The sequence below is a fragment of the Protomyctophum bolini genome, assembly GCF_963924005.1.
Source record: "Protomyctophum bolini genome assembly, chromosome: 5".
In the NCBI taxonomy this organism is placed as follows: domain Eukaryota; kingdom Metazoa; phylum Chordata; class Actinopteri; order Myctophiformes; family Myctophidae; genus Protomyctophum; species Protomyctophum bolini.
Genome location: NC_137866.1, coordinates 2,786,820 through 2,811,073, shown reverse-complemented (window position 1 = coordinate 2,811,073; position 24,254 = coordinate 2,786,820). Strand labels below are relative to the sequence as shown.

Genomic DNA, 24,254 nt, shown 5'->3' with positions numbered 1-24,254 from the left:
AGGAAGCATGAGGTCAGTCTGCTGCCCCCCCCCCCAGGTTGGCAGAGGAAGTGTAGCGCCCAGGATTACATTAGATAATTGGCACTGGGAGAAAGAACTGGGTTGCAAAATCGTGGGATAGAAATTATAGAAAAAAAAAGAAATACAATTTAAATGGGTTAATATGTCATTGGGATTTTGGCACATGTCTGACTGTATGTACTGTACATGTGCACGGCTGTCTCAGGGTTCGACATGATGGAGGCGTTCGGTCTGACCCAGAGAGCCCACTCCTCAGTGGAGGGGGTCGCTGCAGAACCTTTTGTCTTCAACACCTTACCGACCTTCACTCTGTACAGAGATGTCCAACTCACACAGAGCACACGGTGAGGCACGCACACATACACGCACACACACCCACCTACGCTCTGTACAGAGACGTCCAACTCACACAGAGCACACGGTGAGACACGCACGCATACACACACACACACACACACACACACACCCACCTACGCTCTGTACACAGATGTCGAACTCACACAGAGCACACGGTGAGGCATGCACGTACGCACGCACGCACACACACCCACCTTCACTCTGTACAGAGATGTCCAACTCACACAGAGCACACGGTGAGGCATGCACGCACGCACGCACGCACACGCACACGCACGCACCCTCCCTCCCTCCCTCTCTCTCTCTCTGACCAAGCCAGATGCACTGCGGACGATTCCAACCCCTAGTCGCTGGGTCTGGTGGGCAGATACGGGCAGATCCCCAGAGGCTGCGCCACCTGAGTGCTCTCGTTCCAATCATTACATCCACCCTCATATTTTCATCACACTCCTCCCTCACATCCATCCATACATCCATCCATCCCTTCCTTTTCACTGTCGGCCATCTCTCTCAGAAAGAAGAGAGGGGAGGGGAACAGCCTGTGTGTGACTAGACTATTTTTGTGACTATTTTTAGAATCTGATCTCAGGTCAGAATGGGTTAAGCATGGGTTAAGCGCCATGGATAAAGGCGCTATATAAATGCACTGTGTCTGTGTGTCTGTCTGTGGTCCAGGTTCATCCACCCGGCGGGCTTCTCTCCAGAACACACCATCAGCGTGGCGTTCCGCATGCTGCAGGAAACGCCCCGCGAGCCCTTCGCCCTCTGGCAGCTCACCGACAACGACTTCCAGCCCAAGATGGGCGTGGTGCTGGACCGTGAGTCACATGACCATGTGGTCTTATACATCTGATATACTGTACTATGGACCGTGAGTCACATGACCATGTGGTCTTATACATCTGATATACTGTACTATGGACCGTGAGTCTTATACATCTGATATACTGTACTATGGACCGTGAGTCACATGACCATGTGGTCTTATACATCTGATACACTGTACTATGGACCGTGAGTCACATGACCATGTGGTCTTATACATCTGATATACTGTACTATGGACCGTGAGTCACATGACCATGTGGTCTTATACATCTGATATACTGTACTATGGACCGTGAGTCTTATACATCTGATACACTGTACTATGGACCGTGAGTCACATCATAATGGTCTTATACATCTTTTTTGTCCAATGGCATCCACATTTTTTGGAACTTATCTTGTGTGTTCTGTCGGTCATGAGGGATTTGTTCCAACTTGTCATGGAGAGCATCCCGTTGACGGTAGACATCCTTTTGGTAGCAACCTGCCCTAGGCGTCTTTGGGAAGGAAGGCCCCTCATTGTCTCAAAAGAGCAACCAAATATTGCTAAAAAAATCCATCTGGGCTGAATATCTAAGAAGCCTATTTTATACTCTTATTGATGTGCTTGTCTTTGTGCTCCTCCCCTCAGCCACGACCAAACATCTGATCTACTTCAGCCTGGACTACAGAGGAGAGGTCCAGGAGCTGACCTTCGACCAGACGGAGGTCCACAAGCTGTTCTACGGAAGCTTCCACAAGGTGACAGAATTTTTACGAGTTATAGAACCACCCAAACCCGCCAGACATCATGGCCAAAGAAAGCATTTCTGGCAATGCAAGGGTTTTGTCTACTTACTGACGAATCCATATTCCCTTCTCTTCTCTCTGATTGGGGCAGATCCACCTGTCCGTCAGCCAGGTGAGCGTGTCCCTGTCCGTGGACTGTCAGCGCGTGGCCGAGAGGCCCGCCCGGCCACTGGGCGCGCTGCCCACCGACGGCTTCGAGATGCTGGGGAAGCTGGTGAAGACCCGAGGCCCCCGGAGTGGGTCCGCTCCGGTACTGTTCTGCTCTGTTCATCTGTTCATCTGCTCTGTTCTGTTCTGCTCTGTTCTGTGACCTTTGCCCCTGTTGACCTTTGCCCCTGTCCTCTCTTCCTCCCCTCCAGTTCCAGCTGCAGTCGTTTGAGATCGTGTGCAACATCACCTGGTCCTCCGAGGACACCTGCTGTGACCTGCCTGGACTGGTCAGTCCCTCCAAGCTGTCCCTGTTGGTCCTCATATGTACCCTAATGTCCCTATTCGTCTCATATGCACCCTACTGTTCATGAGCTTGTAGATCTGCTATTTTTCAATAGCTAAAGTAGTAGTAGTAAACACAATGCTTAAAATGGTTTAAATCTTTGACCCTGTCCTGTTGTGATTCTGTCCTGCCACCAGAGGGACGAGGAGAGCTGTCCTGCTCCAGCCTACGCCTGCACCTGTTCCTCCAGCGTTCCCGGTTCCCCTGGGCCCGTTGGGCCACTCGTAAGTCCCCAGAACATTCCACACTGTCTACTCTAAAGCATTTTACCGCTAGCATCACAGATTTGCCGCTAGGTAACGTAATTTCTGGACTATAAGCCGCTACTTTTTTCCCATGCTTTTAACCCTGCGGCCTATACAACTGTGCGGCTAATCTATGGATTTTTATACAGCTAACGCCCACTAGGGGACCTTCTAAATCTATCTCTTTTGCCGGTCCACATCCCCCCTGCGGCTTATAGTCCAGTGCAGCTTGTATATGTACACATTAGTTTTTTTCCCTATATTTTGCTGTTGCGGCTTATATTCAGTCTTGTTTTACTTGGAATATTGTTTTGTACAAGCACATTACATACAACCAGAATTCGACTAGAACTTTGTTTCCCTGTTTAACTTTTTTGTTTGCGTGTTTTCCCAGGGCAGGCCAGGTCCCCGCGGTGAGAAAGGAGAGAAGGGAGAGCAAGGCCACAAGGTCAGATGTCGTCAATGATTTTTTTTTTTTTCAAAGAGTGCAATCCGTAATTAAATGCCAAAATGTCTACTGTTGAGCTGATATTGGAAGCTCATTTGGGCAGAGGATGTATTGCACTTTTGAGCATCATAAAGTAGCACTCGACCACAGTAGTCTAAAGCAGGGGTTTTCACCATTTTTATAGCAAGTACCACCACACAATATATCTGGCTCTCCAAGTACCACCATAATAACTGATGTTAAAATACAGGAGCGTATAGACCTGCCCCATCCTATTCAGCTATTATTAACACAGGAGGAAAATGTAATTTATTCTTTGAATTGTTTTGTTTTTGTTAACTAAGCCAATAATGCTGCTGCTCTGTCTAATTAATCAGCACAACAAATAATAATATTTCTAATGTGATTAATCCGGCCTCAAATCTTCTATTTACGGAGCTAGGCATGTTGTCATGCTCATTTCAGCACAACTGGAGAGCCTATTTCAACCAATTACTTGGTCAGAAGAACTATACCTGTATTTATATAAATATTTCATTCCACTTTTGTATTTTTTTTTTAGCGACTCCTCCGAGTACCACCAGAGGGTGCTCAAGTACCACTAGTGGTACAAGTACCAGTGGTTGGGAACCTCTGGTCCAGAAATAAATACATGAAAGCAGACATAATCATTAGGGAGGTGTCTCTAAACCAGGTCTCTAAATGGAAGAGCATGGGAGACTAGACTAACTACAACTTACTGCACTGCACAGTACATAATAATACTACCATAAAGATCGTGGACAACAATTAAAAGATCCTTTTATTCCACAAAAACGTTATGGAATTAGTATTTGGATCTGCAACCTGGAAACCTGTGTTCACCCATTTAGACCTGAGGCCAATTAAAAACAATTGGCTTCTAAATACTGACAGTTTTCTGAAAAACCTCATGTTTCTATATCAGTGGTGCTCAACCTTTTCCATGTCAAGAACCCCCAGAATGATCTGAATTTGGCCGCAGACCCCCATCTGAAAATATGTAGTTTCAAGTTAAAATGTTCATTGTGAAAGAATGTATTCAAAGATTTGCACCACATTTTAACGACTTTTCTAAAATAGCAGATCTACAAGCTCGTAGCGCGGCACTCGGTGCACCGAGTGCCACGCAATGAGCGTGTAGATCTGCTATTATTCAATAAAGTATTGCTTAAATGGGGTTCCCGTCCAGAATGGTTTAATGTATCAGAGTGTATGTTGTGTTTGTGAGGCAGGGGGAGCTCGGGCCCTCAGGATCCACGGGCTCTGACGGCGGCCTGGGGCCCCTGGGGAGCAGAGGCCCTCGGGGGATGACGGTCCAGGGCAAAGTGGTGAGTAAATTAAGGCCTATTCATTCAGAGTCTGGATGTTCGGTGGTGAGGTGACCACCGCTCCGGTGGTGAGGTGACCACCGCTCCGGTGGTGAGCTGACCACCGCTCCGGTGGTGAGGTGACCACCGAACACACAACACACTTGCATTTGAAGTACAGTATATGTTCAGTGTTTGGTGTGGCTTGTACAGTATATGTTCAGTGTTTGGTGTGGCTCGTACAGTATATGTTCAGTGTTTGGTGTGGCTCGTACAGTATATGTTCAGTGTTTGGTGTGGCTCGTACAGTATATGTTGTACAGTATTATGTTGTGCTGTCTCTAGGGAGCTCCTGGTGCAACAGGACAGAAAGGAGAGCCAGGAAAACCAGGCGTCCAGGTGGGTTAAGAGTCAAATTATCTTTCTTTGCATTCTATGTATTGTGATTATTTTCCTTGCTGTGGAAAAGAGCGTCTGCTTAAATGCCTACATTCTAAATTGTACTTCGCTGAACTTTGTTTCCTCAAGGAGTATAAACTAAACTACTATAATAATACTGGAGTATATGCTTCAGCCTATAATACCCTTTTCACACTTCATTATGACATCACGTGACGAATATATTATAGCCAACCTACAAGCTCACAACACGTCACAAATGCATGGCGTTGTGAGCTTGAAGCTCTGCTATTTCCAACACTGTTGCACTCCAGCATTGATTGATTGATTGATTGAAATATTTATTAACAGTTTGTAGAATTACAGTAACATTTCAAGCACAAACTCAATACAGAGACTGTTAACTGTGAGTGGACGACCCAATTAAGCATTACACTTGTTTACAACAGGGTCCACATTGTTCAATTCATCAAAACATATAGAGACATACAAATAGACACTTCTATGTAGTTAAAGAACAGAACAGGAATTCATCATGTTGTGCAACGGTGCATGAATTAAGCTTTAGCAGCTACAACTGTTTAGATCTCTTCCCATGTGATCACCCCCCCCTCCACACACACACACACACACACACACACACACACACACATTTGAAATGTTTATTTATGTCCACATAATGAGAAGTACAGGAATACCTTGTTACTGTACAAAGGACATAAACACTACCAGTGCAGTTTGACAGTGGGAGAGCAGCCAGTTACAACGTGCATGGACGGCAAAGCATCGTTACATACAGTACAGCTGACATGTCGGACACAGGGCAGCAGACATAACTCATGGATAAAGGAAACAACGCCTCCTCCAAATTGAGCGGCTTCCTATAATGGCTGAAACTGAGCAATACCTCGCTAACTGCTTGGCTCTCCTTTTGGAAAGGCCGGCCATTTGTAAGCCCCTCACAACCAACTTATGCACATGCCCTAGGCTGCCAAAGATAAAAACTAAAAGTTTACATCTGTAGCCTAGCTGTGAGATGGTCTGCATTAGCTGCTGATACTTCAGCACTTTGGTTAGAAAGGCTTCTTCCAGGCTATAGTCAAAGGTACAGCCGACCTCGAGAACACACACACACACACACACACACACACACACACACACACACACACACACACACAGTATCTCTCCCTCACTCTCTCTACCATCCTCTATAAATCTATATATTAATTTATCTCTCTAGGGTATACCTGGTCCTCTCTATCATCCTAGTATATTGATATATGTATTCCTTTCTCTCTCTAGGGAATACCTGGTCTTTTGGGCCCAAAAGGGGAAGAGGGGGTTCCCGGTCCCAAGGTACTGGTCCCACTCGGCTGGTCCCAGTCGGAGCTCTGCAACACAATAACACCTGTTTATTCCTGTTTATTCCTGTTTTTTCTGTGTGATCACTGCAGTCTCTCTTCATCTCCTGCTGTCTCTTGTGTCTCTGGGGACCCGTTTTGCAGGGCATTAGGGGTGCAGAAGGCAGCATCGGCCCGCACGGGACCACTGGACCCAGGGTAGGATTATTATTCATTACAACTCATTACGATGTACAGTAATTGTAAAGATTTTGGACCCTAAAAAGATGTAGTTATAAACGTATCCGGAGAACTCGCCAGTTTTACCAAGTCACCGCGATTTAGTGCATTTTATTTTTACTTCTTCACCTTCATTTAAATTGCATAGAATTGAGAGAGAGAGAGAGAGAGAGGATAGTTGTTTAGAGTTAACACTAGAGAAAGTAGGAATGCTGCCTAAAAGTTTAAACACCAAAGTATCGAAACAATGTAATTAGTAAACAATATCCTGAAATGGTAGGTCCTATTTATCATTGGTATTCACACACTCACCTTTTTATCAGCATCTAGCTGACCATTTAATTGCACAAAATAATTTGACCACTTTGGAAATGAACAAAAACATCTGTGAGTTTGACATAAACTACACTGATGAAGACAGCATGTTAGCATAACGACGAAGACATTGATGAAGAATCTTCGCTGCAGCGACTTAAGGCCTGTTCATAGTCTGGATTTCCGGTGGTGAGGTGACCACCGCTCCGGTGGTGAGGTGACCACCACTCCGGTGGTGAGGTGACCACTGCTCCGGTGGTGAGGTGACCACCGCTCTGGTGGTGGTGAGCTGACCGCCGGAGCTGAAATAACGTTGAGCGGTGGTGAGTAAAAACAGAGAGAAGGGCTGGAGCGGTGGCGGTGGTTGGTTTGCTCTTCACCGTGGCTCAGTGACGTCATGTTGTAGTTCGGTGGTCACCTCAGTGACGTCATGTTGTAGTTCGGTGGTCACCTCAGTGACGTCATGTTGTAGTTCGGTGGTCACCTCAGTGACGTCATGTTGTAGTTCGGTGGTCACCTCACCACCGAAAATCTAGACTATGTATGAACCTTTAGTAAACTGGCGAGTTCTCCGGTAACCGTTACCCACCCAGTACACAGTAGAACCTAATGGACCCTCACAGTACTACTAGTAGTATCCGCTACCCAACCAGTACACAGTAGAACCTAATGGACCCTCACATTTGCACACGCCTGTAGTTGAATTTGTTCTACTTCTCCCCTGTTCACGACACCTCATGATTTGTTTATTTTTTCAATGGTTTCTGTTCTCCATCCATCCATCCATCCACCCGTCGTCCATCATTATGTGTGTAAAGGGTTTCCAGGGAATGCCAGGACATCCGGGACCTTCAGGGGAGAGGGGTTACCTGGGACCCGTTGGACCTACGGTAAGGACACGATGTTTACAGACGTTTATTCCTCATAATATCTCTATCTGTCACCACAGTTTGTCACAGATTTCTTTCCTTTTTTCGTATCCACAGGGCCTGTCGGGTAATAAGGGGGAAAGAGGGGAGAAGGTGAGTTTTGTTGTTCGTGATTTAACCCATTTAGGCCTGACGTCGAAATTTAAAAAATGTCTTTTTTAAAATGTCATTTTTTTCTGAAAAACCTCATGTTTCTATCTCAGTGGTTCTCAATATTTCATGTCAAGGACCCCAAAAAATATATGAAATTGGCCGCTGACCCCCATCTGAAAATGTGTTGTTTCAGGGACCACCCTCCCAGAAGCAAAGATTTGAGTTAGAAACGTTCGCTTTGAAAGAAGGCTTTGCACCACATGTTCAAAATAGCAGACCTACAAGCTCATAGCGCGCCACCGAGTGGCGCGCTATGAGCTTGTAGATCTGCTATTTTTCAATAGCTAAATTATAGCAAAATGTTTAAAACACCAAAAGGGGTTCACGCTCAAAATGGGTTAAACCATTTTGAGCCCAGAATTGTTTACTTGAAACGTCGATACAGACAGCATTGAGAGATTAACTAAAGATATTTCGAAAGACGTGAGAAGCATTAAACGCCTTGTTTTTTTTTCCTGGCCTAAAAAGTATTACTGTATTTAACCACTGCCCTATTTTAGAATCTAGCTATTCAAAGCTCACAATGCATTGCAGCACAATTGTGAGCTTGTTGATCTGCTATCGAAATACTTTTATATTCTATAAATTTTTGGCCCCCGCTATACAGGTTTTAATGTTTGTTTTAAAAAACGCCATTGACAATGAAGAGAATGTAATGTTTGTGTTGTCACCGTTTTCACTGATGTGTTACAGGGAGAACCACAGTCTATGGCCGTGATCTATCAGATGGTGACGCAGGCCTGTGAGCAACTAGTGCATAGTGAGTCTCTCTCTCTCTCTCTCTCTAGAGGTTGTAACCCTAAGGTATATACAGGGGGATTGTTCCTTTAACTGTGTTGGCGGGCTGTGTCTGGGACGAGGAGGAGTATTATGGGATATCTTGTCTTTACTTGGTGTTCTGGTGTGCAGGTCGCATTATTGAGAGGAAGAGAGATATTACTTTGTTTGTTCACTACGGAGGTTGGATACAGAATAGAACCCTGGTTATGATCACGTTTGTCCTTTTTTATTTTTATTTTGTTTATTAAATCACCAGTTCTGCAACACGGACTCCTTTTCCTTGACAGCTTAGCAAGAAAGCATAAGGATTATTCCGGAGAGTAGAGACACGGTGGTTATATGGTGTACCAGCATACAATAAGGTCAGACTAAAGAGGTCCTTTGTCCACCAGTCGACCTTGAGGCTTATAATCAGGAGTTGTAGTAGCCACGGGGTAATCTAAGCGGTGGATATTGCTCTTGTCTTCATGTCTTAGGGCCGATTCATACTCCTATTTTACCGCTGTTTCGGCGCTGTAGTGCCGAAATGATTTTGGCTCGTCAGAAGTTTTCAGTAGCACCGAAGAGTCGACTTTAGGACGGTACCCCCCCCCGAACCTCAAATGACGTCACATTGTAGGCTCTACAGAGCCAAATGACGTCACATTGTAGACTCTACAGAGCCAAATGACGTCACATTGTAGGCTCTACAGAGCCAAATGACGTCACATTGTAGACTCTACAGAGCCAAATTACGTCACATTGTAGGCTCTACAGAGCCAAATGACGTCACATTGTAGGCTCTACAGAGCCAAATGACGTCACATTGTAGGCTCTACAGAGCCAAATGACGTCACATTGTAGGCTCTACAGCGCCGAACCGACTTTTATTGGGCTCTAAAATAGGAGTATATGAATCGGCCCTTTATGTATGTAAATTGTCTTGTTCTTTGTGTTATGTCAAATGTGTGTATATGTGTTCTGCATACTTGGCTGCTGGGTCGCAAAGACAAATGTCAGTGTGAACGGACAATAAAGTACTATATCATAATCATATCATATTTTCTGCACATAAAACACAATAATTGATGTCCTTGTGTTTCAGACGAGGTGTTAAAGATGGACCTTTTCCTCAACGAGATAAACCGGAAGCCGGTTCCCATCGAGGAGCCCGTGGGGCCCCCCGGAGAGCCGGGCATCCCCGGGGGCAAGGGGGCGCCCGGCCTCCGGGGCAACCAGGGCCGCGTCGGTGCCCGGGGGAGGCCTGGGAAGGGTGGATACCCGGGAGAACAGGGTACAAGGCTTCATTCTATACACTGTGATTCATTACCCGGGAGAACAGGGTATAAGGCTTTATTCTATACACTGTGATTCCTTAACCCATTTTGGTGACGGGGAACCCCTTTTGGTGTTAGCATTACGCTATGCTTTAGCTATAGAAGAAATAGCAGATCTACAAGCTCATACGAGCTTGTAGATCTTCTATTTTTGAAAAATCAAAGAACGACTAACATAGAAACATAGCTTTTTCAGAAAACTGTCATTTTCAAACAGACATTTTTAGAATCTGATCTCAGGTCAGAATGGGTTAATTATGGGAGATGTAGTTCTTGATTTCGGGGTGTGTGTGTGTGTGTGTGTGTGTGTGTGTGTGTGTGTGTGTGTGTGTGTGTGTGTGTGTGTGTCTCCTCCTGGTCTCCAGGAAGGAGAGGTCCGCTCGGGGATAAAGGTGTTCCAGGGACCAATGTCCAGGGACCCCCAGGAATCAAGGGATTTGCAGGTACAGTAGGACATCTTCTGGCTCTGGGTTGTTTTATAGAGCCGTACAGTGTAATGTTAGCCAGATGCTATATAATATAGTATATCAACGTGAGGTTTGTTCCATGTTGCCTGTCGTGCTGGACCTCATGGCAATTAGCTAATTCTCCCGTTGTGGCTGTGCCCCTCTTTGCACCCATTGGTTGCTGTTTCGTGGTTGGTTCCACTACCATTGAAATAACATGTTTTTCAGTTGCTTCATGTTGATATTCTGTGCATTCAATTCTTATTTTAAACTTTATGTCAATAGAATACACCCGTACACTGTATTTATCTTATTTTATTGAAGCAACGTTTGGGTCCCTCGTGCGTGCATAGGTACATCAGGGGAGGCCAAGCTGGGAGATCCAGGTCCTAAGGGTGAAGACGGGAGTTCTGGACCCGACGGGGTTCCAGGACATGCGGGCCAGCTGGGAGAGATCGGACCGCCGGGCGTGTGTGACAGCAGCGCCGGCTGCCAGACGCCTCCCCAGCAGACAGGTACGAACTATAGGAACTGAACCTCCAGACGCTTCCCCAGCAGACAGGTACGAACTATAGGAACTGAACCTCCAGACGCTTCCCCAGCAGACAGGTACGAACTATAGGAACTGAACCTCCAGACGCTTCCCCAGCAGACAGGTACGAACTATAGGAACTGAACCTCCAGACGCTTCCCCAGCAGACAGGTACGAACTATAGGAACTGAACCTCCAGACGCTTCCCCAGCAGACAGGTACGAACTATAGGAACTGAACCTCCAGACGCTTCCCCAGCAGACAGGTACGAACTATAGGAACTGAACCTCCAGACGCCTCCCCAGCAGACAGGTACGAACTATAGGAACTGAACCTCCAGACGCTTCCCCAGCAGACAGGTACTAGGAACTGAACCTCACATTGTATTTAAAAATGTTACGTTGAATATTTTCAAATCGAGTGGCAAAATGAGTGGACTTTTCTGTTTGGATGTCTGGGTTGTCAAGGCCAGAAAGTCATTTTTTTGCCACTTCTGGGTATGACGATGTCACGCGCATACCCTCTATACAAATTACATTTATTTAATTCACAGATGTAATGATTTTCACACGTTTGATAGAACACGGTGTGGCACTCACTACTTGTCTGCATGTGTTCGTACTGTGGTCACAAGGGTGACATTCTTCACATTCAGATTCACTTTATTGTCACTTAAGCCCTATTCGCACTGGACTAGCATTACCCCAGGGGACCTCAGGTAATATGGAATAATCATTCACGGAGGACGTCTGTGAATGAATGTATAATTACAGGCAGAATTACCTACCATAATTCAGCAAACACTGGGGACTAGTAATACTAGTAATACTAGTCCCGTGCGAATAGGGCTTTGGATGCACGGTTTACGTAGGTACATACAGTACATGTGAAATACTCATGCTCAGAAGCTCCAATTAGAACATGATCATAAAACAAACATGATAAAAACCTAAAGCCCTCAAACAATAAAACACAAGGCAGAAAAGTCAGTCAAAGGTGCATAGTGCAGAACCTCTAAAGTGCATATTGCATTATTATTATTATTGCACATTCACAGTCACTTACAATTTACAATTTACAATTTAGGCATTTAGCAGACGCTCTTGATCCAGAGCGACTTACATTTAAGCAAAAACAAAAGCATGGCATACATCACAAAGTAGTTATCATGAATCATGTATAAACTAAGAACGTAACAGTGGAGTATCTATGTCAACTATACATACTATACTATATTATACAATATACATGTCTACTATAAAGTGCTATGACTACACAAAATGCAATTCTAGTGCTGTCCACGTAACAAGCTATAAGTCTGTCTAAAATACTATCCAAGTCTACATAAAGTGCTATCTAACTTAGTTTTCGTTTAGTGTTTAGTGATCACTGTTCTCCATTCTCTCCTCCTCTAGACCCCGAGGACCCCTACTACGGATACCAGCCGTGAGCACACACATTAGGGATGGTACGGTAACGATAGTACGGCGCAGATCCTGTCTGAAGTCTAGTGGCCACTCAGTGGAGAATGGAGATGGCACAGGAACTATTGGGACGAAAAGCATGACTGAAGAAAGACTGGTGTGTTGAACTCACTATCGGGGAGCCTCAAGGCTCATACATAGTCTGGATTTACGGTGGTGGGGTGACCACCGAACTACAACATGACATCACTGAGGTGACCACCGAACTACAACATGACGTCACTGAGCGCACTGAGCGTCATGACGCGGTGAAGAGCAAACCACCGCCACCACCGCTCCAGCCCTTCTCTCTGTTTTTACTCACCACCACCGCTCAACGTTAGTTCAGCTCCGGTGGTCACCTCACCACCGGAGCGGTGGTCACCTCACCACCGGAGCGGTGGTCACCTCACCACCGGAGCGGTGGTCACCTCACCACCGGAGCGGTGGTCACCTCACCACCGGAGCGGTGGTCACCTCACCGCCGAAAATCCAGACTATGAATAGGCCTTTACACAAGCTCAGCTGCACAGTAAAAATCCTCAGTGTTCATTTTACAACTTGTAAATGGATAAATGAACACTAACTGTGTATGGAGGAAAAAAAGGAAACGGCACAAGAAGAAGACATACTGTAAGAAATCTCCTTGGTGTGGTTGTTGTGCTCGTGTTTACGATAATTAAAACAAATCTCGAGCAAAACAAATGTTTCTCCTTTTACGGAAAGTAGTGCATCTTTTTTTAACATAGAATCATATTTTTCATAGTACTGACAATGTTTTTTATTAAAAGGTACGTAAGCCATCTTCGCACTGAAAATGTTTTGTATTCGTTTACTGACTTATGTTTTTGTATTTATGCACTGTAGTAGTAGTAGTATAGCTACCTTCAAAATCCTTCCTTTTTTTTCTTCTTTTTTTTTTTTTTTTGCTCTTCTAACCTGAACTGCCTCAAGAACAATGAAAATATAATTATGTCCATGGTGTAAAACATATTTGTTCCATGATATATGATACTGTGAGAATGGCTGTTTTATACGTGTATGATCATTTGTATATTTTTTATTATAATAATGTTTACTGTGTGCAGTTATTCCTGCATGATATTTTGTATTATGCTCATTGTTTATACATGTTTATACATATTCTCATACATGTTTACATCTATGCTCTCCTTTGGCGTGCGCGTGTGTGTGTGTGTGTGTGTGTGTGTGTGTGTGTGTGCACACGCCTGTGCGTGTTTATGTATTTGAGAAAAAGAGGGAGACATTGACATTGTTGTGTTTTTGATTTTGTCAATAAAATCAATCGTGTTAATAAGCATAAATGTATCTGTATCTCTTCATAAATGTGCCCCCTTCCTATACAAACCCATTGTAACATCAAACTCCATGTTAACCATGATCGATTCATCGAAAATATCCATTTTCTGGTGACTGATTTTTAATAATTATTTGGTGGGTTTTTTGTCTCCTCTGTCGTCCTCCTTTTCCAAAACAATTATTCAAAATAAATTAAAAAAGTAATTAAAAAAAACACACAGCCACCTCACATAATTTTAGAAGGACCATATCAGTCGATCACCAGAAAAATGTGTGGGTATTTTAGATTAATCTAACATGGTTAAAATGGAGTTTGAAGTTACAATGGGTTTGTATAGGAAGGTGGGCGGGGCAGCTACAATTCATATCAAGTAAGTAAACACTGAATCGAGCAACTTAAAAACTGTCTGGGGTGTTCACATAAGACGGTAAAATTACCAAACGTTACAGTTAGTTAGTTGGTTAACTTAACAGTCTTTGTGAGTTGTGCTTGAATTGTAGCCTACTGTAATTCTGCAAACTGTTAATAAATATTTCAATCAATCAATCAATCTATTGAGAATGGGGACAACCAACTGGGACTGGAAGTAGGCAGAAATGCATTGGACTTTGCTTTAAAACATTGCTTTAAAACAGTTGTCATGTTGCACACATGCCTAAAATAGCTCTTATTTGCGCCGCCCATCGTTGAAAACAATGTATTTCCAACTCCAGCTTGTCCCACTCAAGGCTGCATGAACAGCGCTCGAGCGCTGGGTTTCTGCCCCCTCAATGTCCTAACTCTTAAGTTCCACTAGATGGCTCTGAGTCTGGACGAGCCGGATCCTCGTTGTTGTTTAATACCTGTTTCTAGCCGTGTGTGTTTCGGAGAACACTCGTTTCCGGCTTGACCGGCGGTGAAGAAAGATAAATCACAATAATACACAGGATATTTCCGTTTTTGCATTCAGAACAAAAGCACATGATAGTATCAGACGTGAGATGTGCACAACATAATGAGCATAATTTTTAATTGGCCCCCAAATATATAGGACGTCTTTTGTCGCACCCTGGTTGATCATTGATTATGATGATAATTAATAATGTCACAACTCACATCCATAACTACAGGATATTTTAGAACATTCAGCCTGCCATATTAAAATACCATGTAAATATGTTCCTATACGAACGCCTACTAGGCTTACTTTTATTGTGAAACAACACTACACGGGAAGTACATACATGCTTTTCCTGCTAACATCCGCACACAGCGACAACGACAACAAACATGGCAACTAGCCGAAGATCAGCTCCGCGAAGCCGGGAGGATGGAGACAAATACTCCGTGCTGTTACCAACCTATAACGAACGGGAGAACCTGCCTCTGATCGTCTGGCTGTTGGTGAAATATTTCGGCGAAAGGTGAGTTGCTTTGAAGTTATTGTCGAGGCATTAGTGTTATTCTTTGCCTCTGCCTGGCTGTCAGCAATGAGACCCAAGTGATGAGCTGTCATTAAACCAGATTGCTACAGCCTGGGGTGATCGTCCCTTTGTTGACCTGTGAATCCCTAGACTCCTTCAAAACCGCTATCAAAGGGCACCTACGATACGAACGGGTGCAATTCGAAACTGGCCTCAGTAAAATCTGAATCCCCCCCTTTTTTTCCTCTCACTGTAGTGTATTTGTTTTCTTTTCTCTTTTTTTTGCCTCCTTTATGATGATGATTTCCAGTTTTTTTTTGCTATATAGAAGTGTATATTTGTACGTCTCTACATGTTATGATGAATTGAACAAGGTGGACCCTCTTGTAAACAAGTTTAATGCTTTATGGTGTCGTCCACTCAGAGTTAACAGTTTTTTTGTATTGAGTTGTGCTTGAAATGTACTGTAATTCTGCAAACTGTTATATACTATACTTCAATCAATCATTTAATCATGGGACCAAATATACACTAACTCTATGGCCCATTTCTGGTGTGTGTGTGTGTGTGTGTGTGTGTGTGTGTGTCAATGAATGAATGCACGGAAAGAGACTAATAGCTGAAGAAGCCTTATGGTCTGAGTAGTGACAACGTTACCGTTGTGTTGTTGTATTAACAGTGGATATGACTACGAGATCATCGTCATTGACGACGGAAGCCCAGATGGGACCCTGGAGGTGGCGGAGCAGCTGCAGCAGATCTATGGGGAGGACAAGATCGTAAGTCAAGACGATATCCAGGCCTATACAACTCTATAAATAATAGCGGGATCCTTCCTTAGTTATACGTTTAGAGTGCATGGAGAATGCAAAATGATACTAGTAAAAAACCAAAACATCTTGAAGTGGACTTGACATTTGAAAGTTGATTACGATTGAGAAGTTGACGTGTGAATCCTGAATGTAAGCTATGCACAATTACTGATCATAATTCCCTGATCGATCGCCCTCCCCTCCTATTGTTGCATACATTCTCCCTAACTTTTACGTGGCCTTTTCACTATGCTGTAATATTACAAATAGTGTACTGTACGTTACCAGTGGGCTAAAGAGCCATATGGCCCGATAGGCGAGTAAGCAACGCAGCACCCTATAGTCCCGGGACGTTACCCCCACCGCATCCACGCGCGCCAGCCTGGAGCAAGGCTCGACTGACTGGGGGGGACCTCCACCGGTCCACACCCAGGCAGGTAACGTGCTGTCGACTACGCTCAACGAATGCGGTTTGTGCCGCCACTGGCCAGGGAGACAGAACCCACTGCTGCAACCAATTTATTCTCGGCCGGGAGGCGAACCCGGGACCACGCATCAACAAGGCGTGTACGTTACCAGTCTGCTAAAGAGTCATGGCCCAGCAAGCAGCAACACAGCAACCTATGGCCAGCACGCACATTCACATTCACATAGGAAGAGAACAAGTTATGAACAACTATCCCAGTGAGCCATGTGTGAATTGTGTTAACCATCAGTCTCTTCTCTGCTCTCTCTGACGCAGCTTCTACGACCAAGAGCATCAAAACTAGGCCTTGGTAAGTGAAGATGCATTATAACTTCCAGACAAATAGTTACCGTAGTCACTTACTTGATTGTGTGGGATCTGAAGTCACCCACAGTCCCATCATGTAGTCTTTTTCAATACCTACTACCCTACTGCTATATAAATGCACCATTTTCTACCCTACTGCTGACACTCTGTGGTTTCCAATCTGAAGGCACGGCCTACATCCACGGCGTGAAGCACGCTACAGGGAACTACGTCATCATCATGGATGCTGACCTGTCTCATCATGTAAGTCTGTTTCTTTGTATTGTTACTTGTATACAGTTGTAGATGTTGAAATCTTACATGGACCACAATAGAAACAAGCCCTTTTTGTGATTTGGCATACATTTATACTGTCAAAAATATATTAAATCAATCAAATGTCAGTCAGTCTGTCAGTCAGACTCTATATAATATAATGGAATAAGGGGGTGACATTAAGTCGAACAAGGACTGATACTTTGTTACTTGTATGCCAGTATTCAAAGTCAAAGTTGTACGATTTGTCACACACGTTACCGCAGTGAAATGTATTTGACCCATCTCTTGGAGCGGTGAGCTGCAGCCGCGCCGCGCTCAGGAATCATTTGATTAGTTGATTTGACCCCCCAATCCAACCCATTGATGCTGAGTGCCAAGCAGGGAGGCACTGGGTCCCATTTTTACAGTCTTTCTTTGGTATGACCCGGCTGGGGATCGAACCCCGACCTCCCAGTTCCACTCTAACCACAATGCCACTGAGCTGGTATTGTGAGTTGTTGTGAGCTTGTAGATTGGCTATTTTTGGCATGCAACAAAGTATAAATCAGGCTGAACAACTTGGAGTTGGTTGAATTAACTACTAGTTGAACTTAATTTTCTATAACTGTAACTTTGAGAAGTCAAAGTTAGTTAGTTGTGTAGAGAGGATTTATTTTCATGAGCCATGTTGTGTGACGGATTTTCCCCTTTTTGTCTCTGCTTGCAGCCTAAATTTATTCCAGAATTCATCGAGTAAGTTTCTCCAAATATATTTTTTTCTTGCCTGATTTTTGTTTCTTTAGCCGTTTTATGAAACACTTGTGATGTATAGAGCGCCGAAGTCCTGACGTCACTCGCTCATCCCCTGGTTCTGCCTGGTTCACGGAAGTAATTTCTCCATGGAGAGATATAAGCGCTGTGGTCCAAAAATAAACAAGCTGTCTCTGCGTTATTGTCAGGGAGGTGTCTCTGTATCGTATATGACAATCAGTTTCTAGTGAAAATGCAACTAATTCAGTAGCAGTAACATGGATGACATGTATATTTTTCAAACACAGTTCTTATATAAGGTGATCTAAAATCCCCCTATGGGGATTACAATGAAAAGCGCAAATAAAAAGTACATGAACCTGTGGATTTGCGCCCTCCACCGATATTGATGTCAGACTTCGGTGCTCTATAGCAATAAATAATAATTGATTTTGGGGTGCAGTTTAATTCTAACTATGAGTACAGATTCTGCCAATGCTTTTCAATGGCAACAAACCACTCCCAAAAGCACTGGCAGAATCTGCCCGCATAGGTCAAATTCCAGTTCCAGACATTGTAGCACAAATCCTTTGGTCGCCATGTCACGTTATTCAAGGGCTATTTTGTTCTTTACTAATGGAGGTTTGTTGTGCTCCTCCAGGAAGCAGAAGGAAGGTAACTATGACCTGGTCTCTGGGACACGGTACAGCGGTAACGGAGGTGTGTACGGCTGGGACCTGCGCAGGAAAATCATCAGGTGAGCACAGATTACCGCATTATGTTTATATGTTCTTCCATTTGATTTAGTCTTGTCTTTTATCTTGCATGCAACAGGCAACAGATTGGGATTGATTTCTTCAGTGTTTTGAGTCTTAAAACTATTTATTTTGACCCATTAAACAGAGGGCTTTTCAGAAAACTGTCAGAATTTATAATTCTTTCTCTCCCTCATAGTCGAGGAGCCAACTTTGTGACTCAAGTGCTGCTGAGACCTGGTGCTTCAGACCTCACTGGCAGCTTCAGGTAAAGACCTGGTGCTTCAGACCTCACTGGCAGCTTCAGGTAAAGACCTGGTGCTTCAGACCTCACTGGGAGCTTCAGGTAAAGACCTGGTGCTTCAGACCTCACTGGCAGCTTCAGGTAAAGACCTGGTGCTTCAGACCTCACTGGCAGCTTCAGGTAACGCTTAGCGTATTTGCGCGTCAACGTGCTCCAGTCCGATGCATGTCGTTTTTGATTCTAAGATGACCCAATGTTATTCTCCATGGAGACCCAGGGGATGAACGAGTGACGTCAGGAGTCGGGACTTCTACTCTATAGAGCGCCGAAGTCCTGACGTCACTCGCTCATCCCCTGGTTCTGCCCGGTTCACGGAAGTAATTTCTCCATGGAGAAATCATTTTATATAAGCATTGTGGTCCAAAAATAAACAAGCTGTCTCTGCGTTATTGTCAGGGAGGTGTCTCTGTATTGTTTGTGACAGTCAGTCACTCATATATGATACAGTCTGTTTCTAGTGAAAATCTAACTAATTCAGCAGCAGTAACATTAGCGTTTTCTCTCAGTCAGTTGATTCTTCATATCCATATGAGTGAAACAGCTGCCATTTTTCAAACACAGTTCCCTCCCATATGAGGTGATCTAAAGTCCCCCCTATGGGGATTACAATGCAAGTAAAAAGTACATGAACCTGTGGATTTGCGCCCTCTACCGATATTGATGCTGGACTTCGGTGCTCTATTCTGTCTTAATCTGAACGCTCCTCTTTGTCCTGTTTGACCTCAGGCTGTACAAGAAGGCCGTTCTGGAGAGCCTGGTGGAGCGCTGCGTGTCCAAAGGTTACGTCTTCCAGATGGAGATGATTATCCGAGCGAGACAACTCGACTACACCATCGAAGAGGTGAAGCTCCCTTTAGTCACTCGCCTTACATAATTATGGGTTTCAGTTTAGGCCTGTGTACGTATAACCTCCTTACATATGGGTTTATGAGGCCTGTGTATAAATAAATTATTATTTGCTCTGTACAATATTTCAGGGGAATATTTAGAATGTGTGCAGGCTTGAGTATGTTGAATCTAGTTTGCATTAATGAGGATTTAGTTGACACAAGGCAAAGAGATAATTTTGAATTACCCTATTGTCGCACGTCCAAATATCAATCTTTCATCAAATTTAGAGGCCCTCATCTATGGAACTCCCTAGATGCCTCACTTAAATCCTCATTATCCTTACCAATATTCAAAAAACATCTTAAGAAATATCTTATTTTTTCGTCTCTGTAGATTTCATGTTTTACTTTGATGTGTTATATTTTCTTTTGTGTATTTGTTGTTGTATTGTTTATTTCTGTTTTCTGTGCAGTCTGTGTTTTTATTTTCTTTACTGCACAGCTGCCCCCCTTTGACAACTTCTAGATTTACGTACTGTTCTTAATGAACTTTTAATCTTTTAAACCAATAACCACTTCCTTTAGGAAAGGATTCCATATAAGCCGATAGGCTTCTTCCTTTCCTTGCATTATATTTTTGTTTCTTTTATATGTTATTGTCATTTATTTGTATTATATGCTAAATAAACAAACCTAAAACCTATAGTATTCAGTGTGGGGCAGACGGCCTGTCACAGCCAGATTTGTGAGAGCAGCAGCTTTGTTGTTGCGAGGAAAGGAAAGCGGTAAAATGAGACTTTCGTGGTTGTTTTCGTCTCAGATTTAGTCCGACGGAGCGTCACAGTATAACTCTATGGGGACACAAAAGCGACACAAAAGTAGGACCCGGAAGTATCTCAGGAGGGGGCGCTCACGTCACAGCTAAAATACTGAATAATAATATCAAGTCATGTAATGTGAGCTTATATTCCATTTCCTTTCTACCCTCTTCTTCCCCAAACAGGTGCCGATTTCTTTCGTGGACAGAGTTTACGGAGAGTCCAAGCTGGGAGGGAATGAGATCATATCGTTCCTCAAAGGGCTGCTCACACTCTTTGCAACGACATGAATTCTGTGCTACATTTAGATGTATTTGTTTTGAGAACCCAAAGTCATACTTTTACATTCTAAAAGTTACTGTCCTACTGCAATAGTCTACTATTAGATAATGTTCTTGTACAGTAATTATGATTCAGGGTACTAGGAAGGAACTCTCATGCAGGAGTTCTAACAATCTGTGATTGGTTCAATTTGAATATAATATCGCTGATATTATGAAATGGGGGGGGAAAGTCAAGGGGATTTATATTTTATCATCACCTTTCAAACATGTTTGGGCTCATTTTAGCACCTACTTGGCACCACAGACAGTGGACACAATTGAAAAGGCCTGTCTTACGGTACGTATTCAGGGCTTAAAGTTCTCAGTCCTGGGGACTGATTTCAGTCCTGAGAATTTCATAGGGGTCATTTGATGAGATCAGTGCAGATTTGCAAAAAAAACATTTTCAGTCTTGGATATTTTTTTTTGCTTTATTAGAATGACAATATCAGTCACCACTGCCAGAACCAATGACTGGTGTTTTTGGTGAATCTATCATGGTTAAAAAGGAGTTTGAAGTTACAATGGGTTTGTATAGGAAGGGGGTGGTGTGGCTGATAAAATGAATATCAATCATCTAAATACAAAAGCCTGAGTAGACGTTAGAACTATATTTCCACACTCACTCCAGAGGGCCACATTGCATATTACTGTCGTAGCAAAAATAGCCGATCTACAAGCTCAAAAGGAGACGCGTTTTGAGCTTGTAGATCAGTTATTTCTTTGCTATATTTGAATTGAAAACCTGAATAATGTTTTTGCTATTTTTTAATTAGAATCCTGAAAAGTAACATTTTTATTTAATTTCAAATACACTTACCGGTAGTTATATAGTTATGTTACTCTTTATGAACTAAATGAAAATGCATTGGACATAAAAAAGACAAATCATTATTATTATTAATCAGTATTCCGATATTAACCTCCGGGGCCACATTAAGTGATGGTGGGGGGCCGCATGTGGCCCCTCGGGACGCCAGTTGCCCATGTACAGTATGCGTTAGAATGACCACAAACATGTTTGAAAGTGAAATGTCCCTTTTTTAGTTTGAACTAATTGCATAATAGCTGATGAAATTGTATATGTTCAGATCATGTGTGTTGGATCGTTTTCACTACACTTGTAGACCAATGATTGTTTGTACAAAATTAAATAGTTTATGTTGTTTCCTAACATTATGCAGTTTCTCTTTTTCTTCATATCTAATTAATTATTGTTCTGGAGACACTGAGTTTCAGAACAAAGAGAAGCCGAAATGGGTTATCACATAGGCCCCCCTTGGTGAGTAATCATTAATAAGAGATGTATATTTCTATTTATAAGAGATTAGTCAGGTGTTGGGGTGAATTTCACCCGTGTTTAGTGATCGTGTGATAGAGAAAAAATCCAATAAACCCACAATGGACTTTTTTATTTGTCTCTTCACTGGACCATTCTCACATCTTGGGAATGTCTTATTTTTTTTAAGGAATATTTAAAAGATAAAATGCATGTTTTTCACCGATTTTGCCACCCCATGATAGGGCCCCCCCCCCCCCCCCATGAAATCTAGTTTTTTGTAAATTGAAATTAGAAATATTAAAGAAGAGTACCTCAAGTTGCCATGTATTGCTGTACTGCAATCTATTTTGATGAGAAATATCTTTTATGGAATATTTTGTGTGAGGATACATTTCTTTGGATCCAGAACTACTGTACGTCTCCAGTTCTAAAGAACATTAAATCCAACTGTCTATTCTCCAAACTTCCTTGTAAAGGAGCAACTTGGACACTCGGGCATGAAGGAAGCATGAGTTCAAGTCCGTTGCTCTCCCCTTGTCCCCCATATATGGGGACTAGGTTGGTGGAGGGTGTGTAGAGCCCAGGATCACATTAGATAATTGACACAGGGGTGAAAAATGGGTTACAAAATTGTGGGATAAATATTATTAAAATAACAGCCATTAATTTATATTCAACGAGAAAGGTCAAACATACGTGGCGAGGAAGAGGGTCTGTTCTCATCTAGATGGACAATGAATGAACATGACCAGATAATTGGTATGTGTGCTTTTCACAGTATCTTTAAGGTGAATGACCTCGCATAACAAAGAGGCGTTCGATTAAACGTCAGGATCCTAAGGACTGCCTCTGATGCTGATGTAGAAATATACTTAATGGAAGGGAGGGGGGGGGTCTGTTTACTTGCTATTCACAACACATCCACTTCTCAAATGAGATAAGATAACAGAGCCAGAATCAATCATAACAGGGTTGATAGAACTTAACTGACCCGAACAAGTCCATTAATATTGGGTTTTTTTGTTTTTTTTTTACTATTTTTAAGTGCCTTCTATAAACGGCTTTTGTCCCCACATGTCTCAAGATTTGCGATTGAAAATGAAAGGGGAATTCAGGTCAAATGTCCACTAAATCTTTCCCCCACACGTCTCAATATTTGCCATTGACAAATTAATAAACAGAGAAACGATGTCAGAATTCCGCTAAATATGATGTAAATTAAACATCAAAAACATTAAACGCCATTGACATTGAAGGGAAAATGTACGTTCTATTTAAACGAGCAAATCAGCTAACCAATCAATCACAGGCGACAGGCATTCTGATTGGCCAGCATGAGATGATGTATGATGAAAAGAGATGATAATTCCGCAAAATATGACGAAATTGAGAAAGTCTTCTCTCATGGTCATGGGGGTCCGGGGGCTAATAAGTGTCAATTAATTTGGGGGTCCTTGACATGAAAAAGTGTGATAACCAATGCCCTACAGCAGTGGTTCCCTAAGTGGGGTCCGGGGACCCCCAGGGGTACCTGAGGGAGTTCCAGGGGGTCCCCAGCTAAATGATAGTTTGGCACCCAAATGGACCCTTATGGGTCTGGGGTCCATTTGGTTCCATTTGTGTACACTCTCAGAGTTAAATTAACATTGATTTTACAATATAAATTGGGGGGCCCAAGAGATAGAAATTCCATTAAATGGGGGGTCCGTAGACTATAATGCATGTCAAACTGGGGGTCGTTGAAATTAAACGGGTTGAGAATCACTGCTGGAGCCGTAAAGATCTTCTCTTATGGGGGTCTCTGGCATGTCTTTTCTAATGGGGGTCCTCGGGGCTAATTAGTGTCAATTTGGGGTCCTTGACATGAAAAGGTTTGAGAACCACTGCCCTACACACACACAAACACACACACTACTGTAGGCTTGGGGCTTCCCCAGTACCACTGAGTTTAAGTAGAGGAAAGTAGTCCCGGCCATGTTTGGCACAGCACTGGAAACTAGTACAGTAGAGCACAGCGCCACCTACTGTTGTTATAGCTTAGGCGCGGCATGATACCACCCCGAGGTCTTGTGTGTGCGCGTGTGTGTGTGTGTGTGTGTGTGTGTGTGTGTGTGTGTGTGTGTGTGTGTGTGTGTGAGAGAGAGAGAGAGAGAGAGAGAGAGAGAGAGAGAGAGAGAGAGAGAGAGAGAGAGAGACCCTCTGCA

General features: G+C 43.4%; 2 protein-coding genes across 2 annotated transcripts in view; both read left to right on the top strand.

Moving 5' to 3' along the window:
* The window catches only part of LOC308316123 (collagen alpha-1(XX) chain-like), a 79,065-nt gene extending 65,410 nt beyond the window's left edge, over positions 1-13,655 (top strand). Inside the window, exons 25-42 of the mRNA XM_080764528.1 lie at positions 227-365; positions 1,054-1,196; positions 1,838-1,947; positions 2,087-2,245; positions 2,355-2,432; positions 2,626-2,712; positions 3,128-3,181; positions 4,435-4,530; positions 4,855-4,908; positions 6,211-6,264; positions 6,414-6,467; positions 7,622-7,693; positions 7,790-7,825; positions 8,579-8,645; positions 9,750-9,938; positions 10,347-10,424; positions 10,781-10,942; positions 12,375-13,655. Of these exons, the coding sequence (XP_080620654.1) occupies positions 227-365; positions 1,054-1,196; positions 1,838-1,947; positions 2,087-2,245; positions 2,355-2,432; positions 2,626-2,712; positions 3,128-3,181; positions 4,435-4,530; positions 4,855-4,908; positions 6,211-6,264; positions 6,414-6,467; positions 7,622-7,693; positions 7,790-7,825; positions 8,579-8,645; positions 9,750-9,938; positions 10,347-10,424; positions 10,781-10,942; positions 12,375-12,409 (1,667 nt within the window). The 3' untranslated portion in view covers positions 12,410-13,655. The remainder of the gene's footprint in view (positions 1-226; positions 366-1,053; positions 1,197-1,837; positions 1,948-2,086; positions 2,246-2,354; positions 2,433-2,625; positions 2,713-3,127; positions 3,182-4,434; positions 4,531-4,854; positions 4,909-6,210; positions 6,265-6,413; positions 6,468-7,621; positions 7,694-7,789; positions 7,826-8,578; positions 8,646-9,749; positions 9,939-10,346; positions 10,425-10,780; positions 10,943-12,374) is intronic.
* A 1,351-nt stretch (positions 13,656-15,006) lies between these two features.
* dpm1 (dolichyl-phosphate mannosyltransferase subunit 1, catalytic) lies at positions 15,007-22,035 on the top strand. The gene is made up of 9 exons (XM_080763442.1): positions 15,007-15,146; positions 15,826-15,925; positions 16,701-16,734; positions 16,918-16,994; positions 17,716-17,741; positions 18,400-18,495; positions 18,693-18,761; positions 19,524-19,638; positions 20,631-22,035. Exons 1-9 carry the CDS (start codon positions 15,013-15,015, stop codon positions 20,733-20,735), a joined length of 756 nt encoding a protein of 251 aa, XP_080619568.1. The 5' UTR covers positions 15,007-15,012; the 3' UTR covers positions 20,736-22,035.
* Positions 22,036-24,254: the final 2,219 nt, after the last annotated feature.

Bases quoted from the DNA above. Each gene is read 5' to 3' on its own strand.
- dpm1 (XM_080763442.1), top strand. From the start codon at position 15,013: ATGGCAACTAGCCGAAGATCAGCTCCGCGAAGCCGGGAGGATGGAGAC. The intron at 16,735-16,917 runs GTAAGTGAAGAT...TCCAATCTGAAG, and splicing joins AGCATCAAAACTAGGCCTTG to GCACGGCCTACATCCACGGC. The intron at 18,496-18,692 runs GTGAGCACAGAT...TCTCCCTCATAG, and splicing joins CTGCGCAGGAAAATCATCAG to TCGAGGAGCCAACTTTGTGA.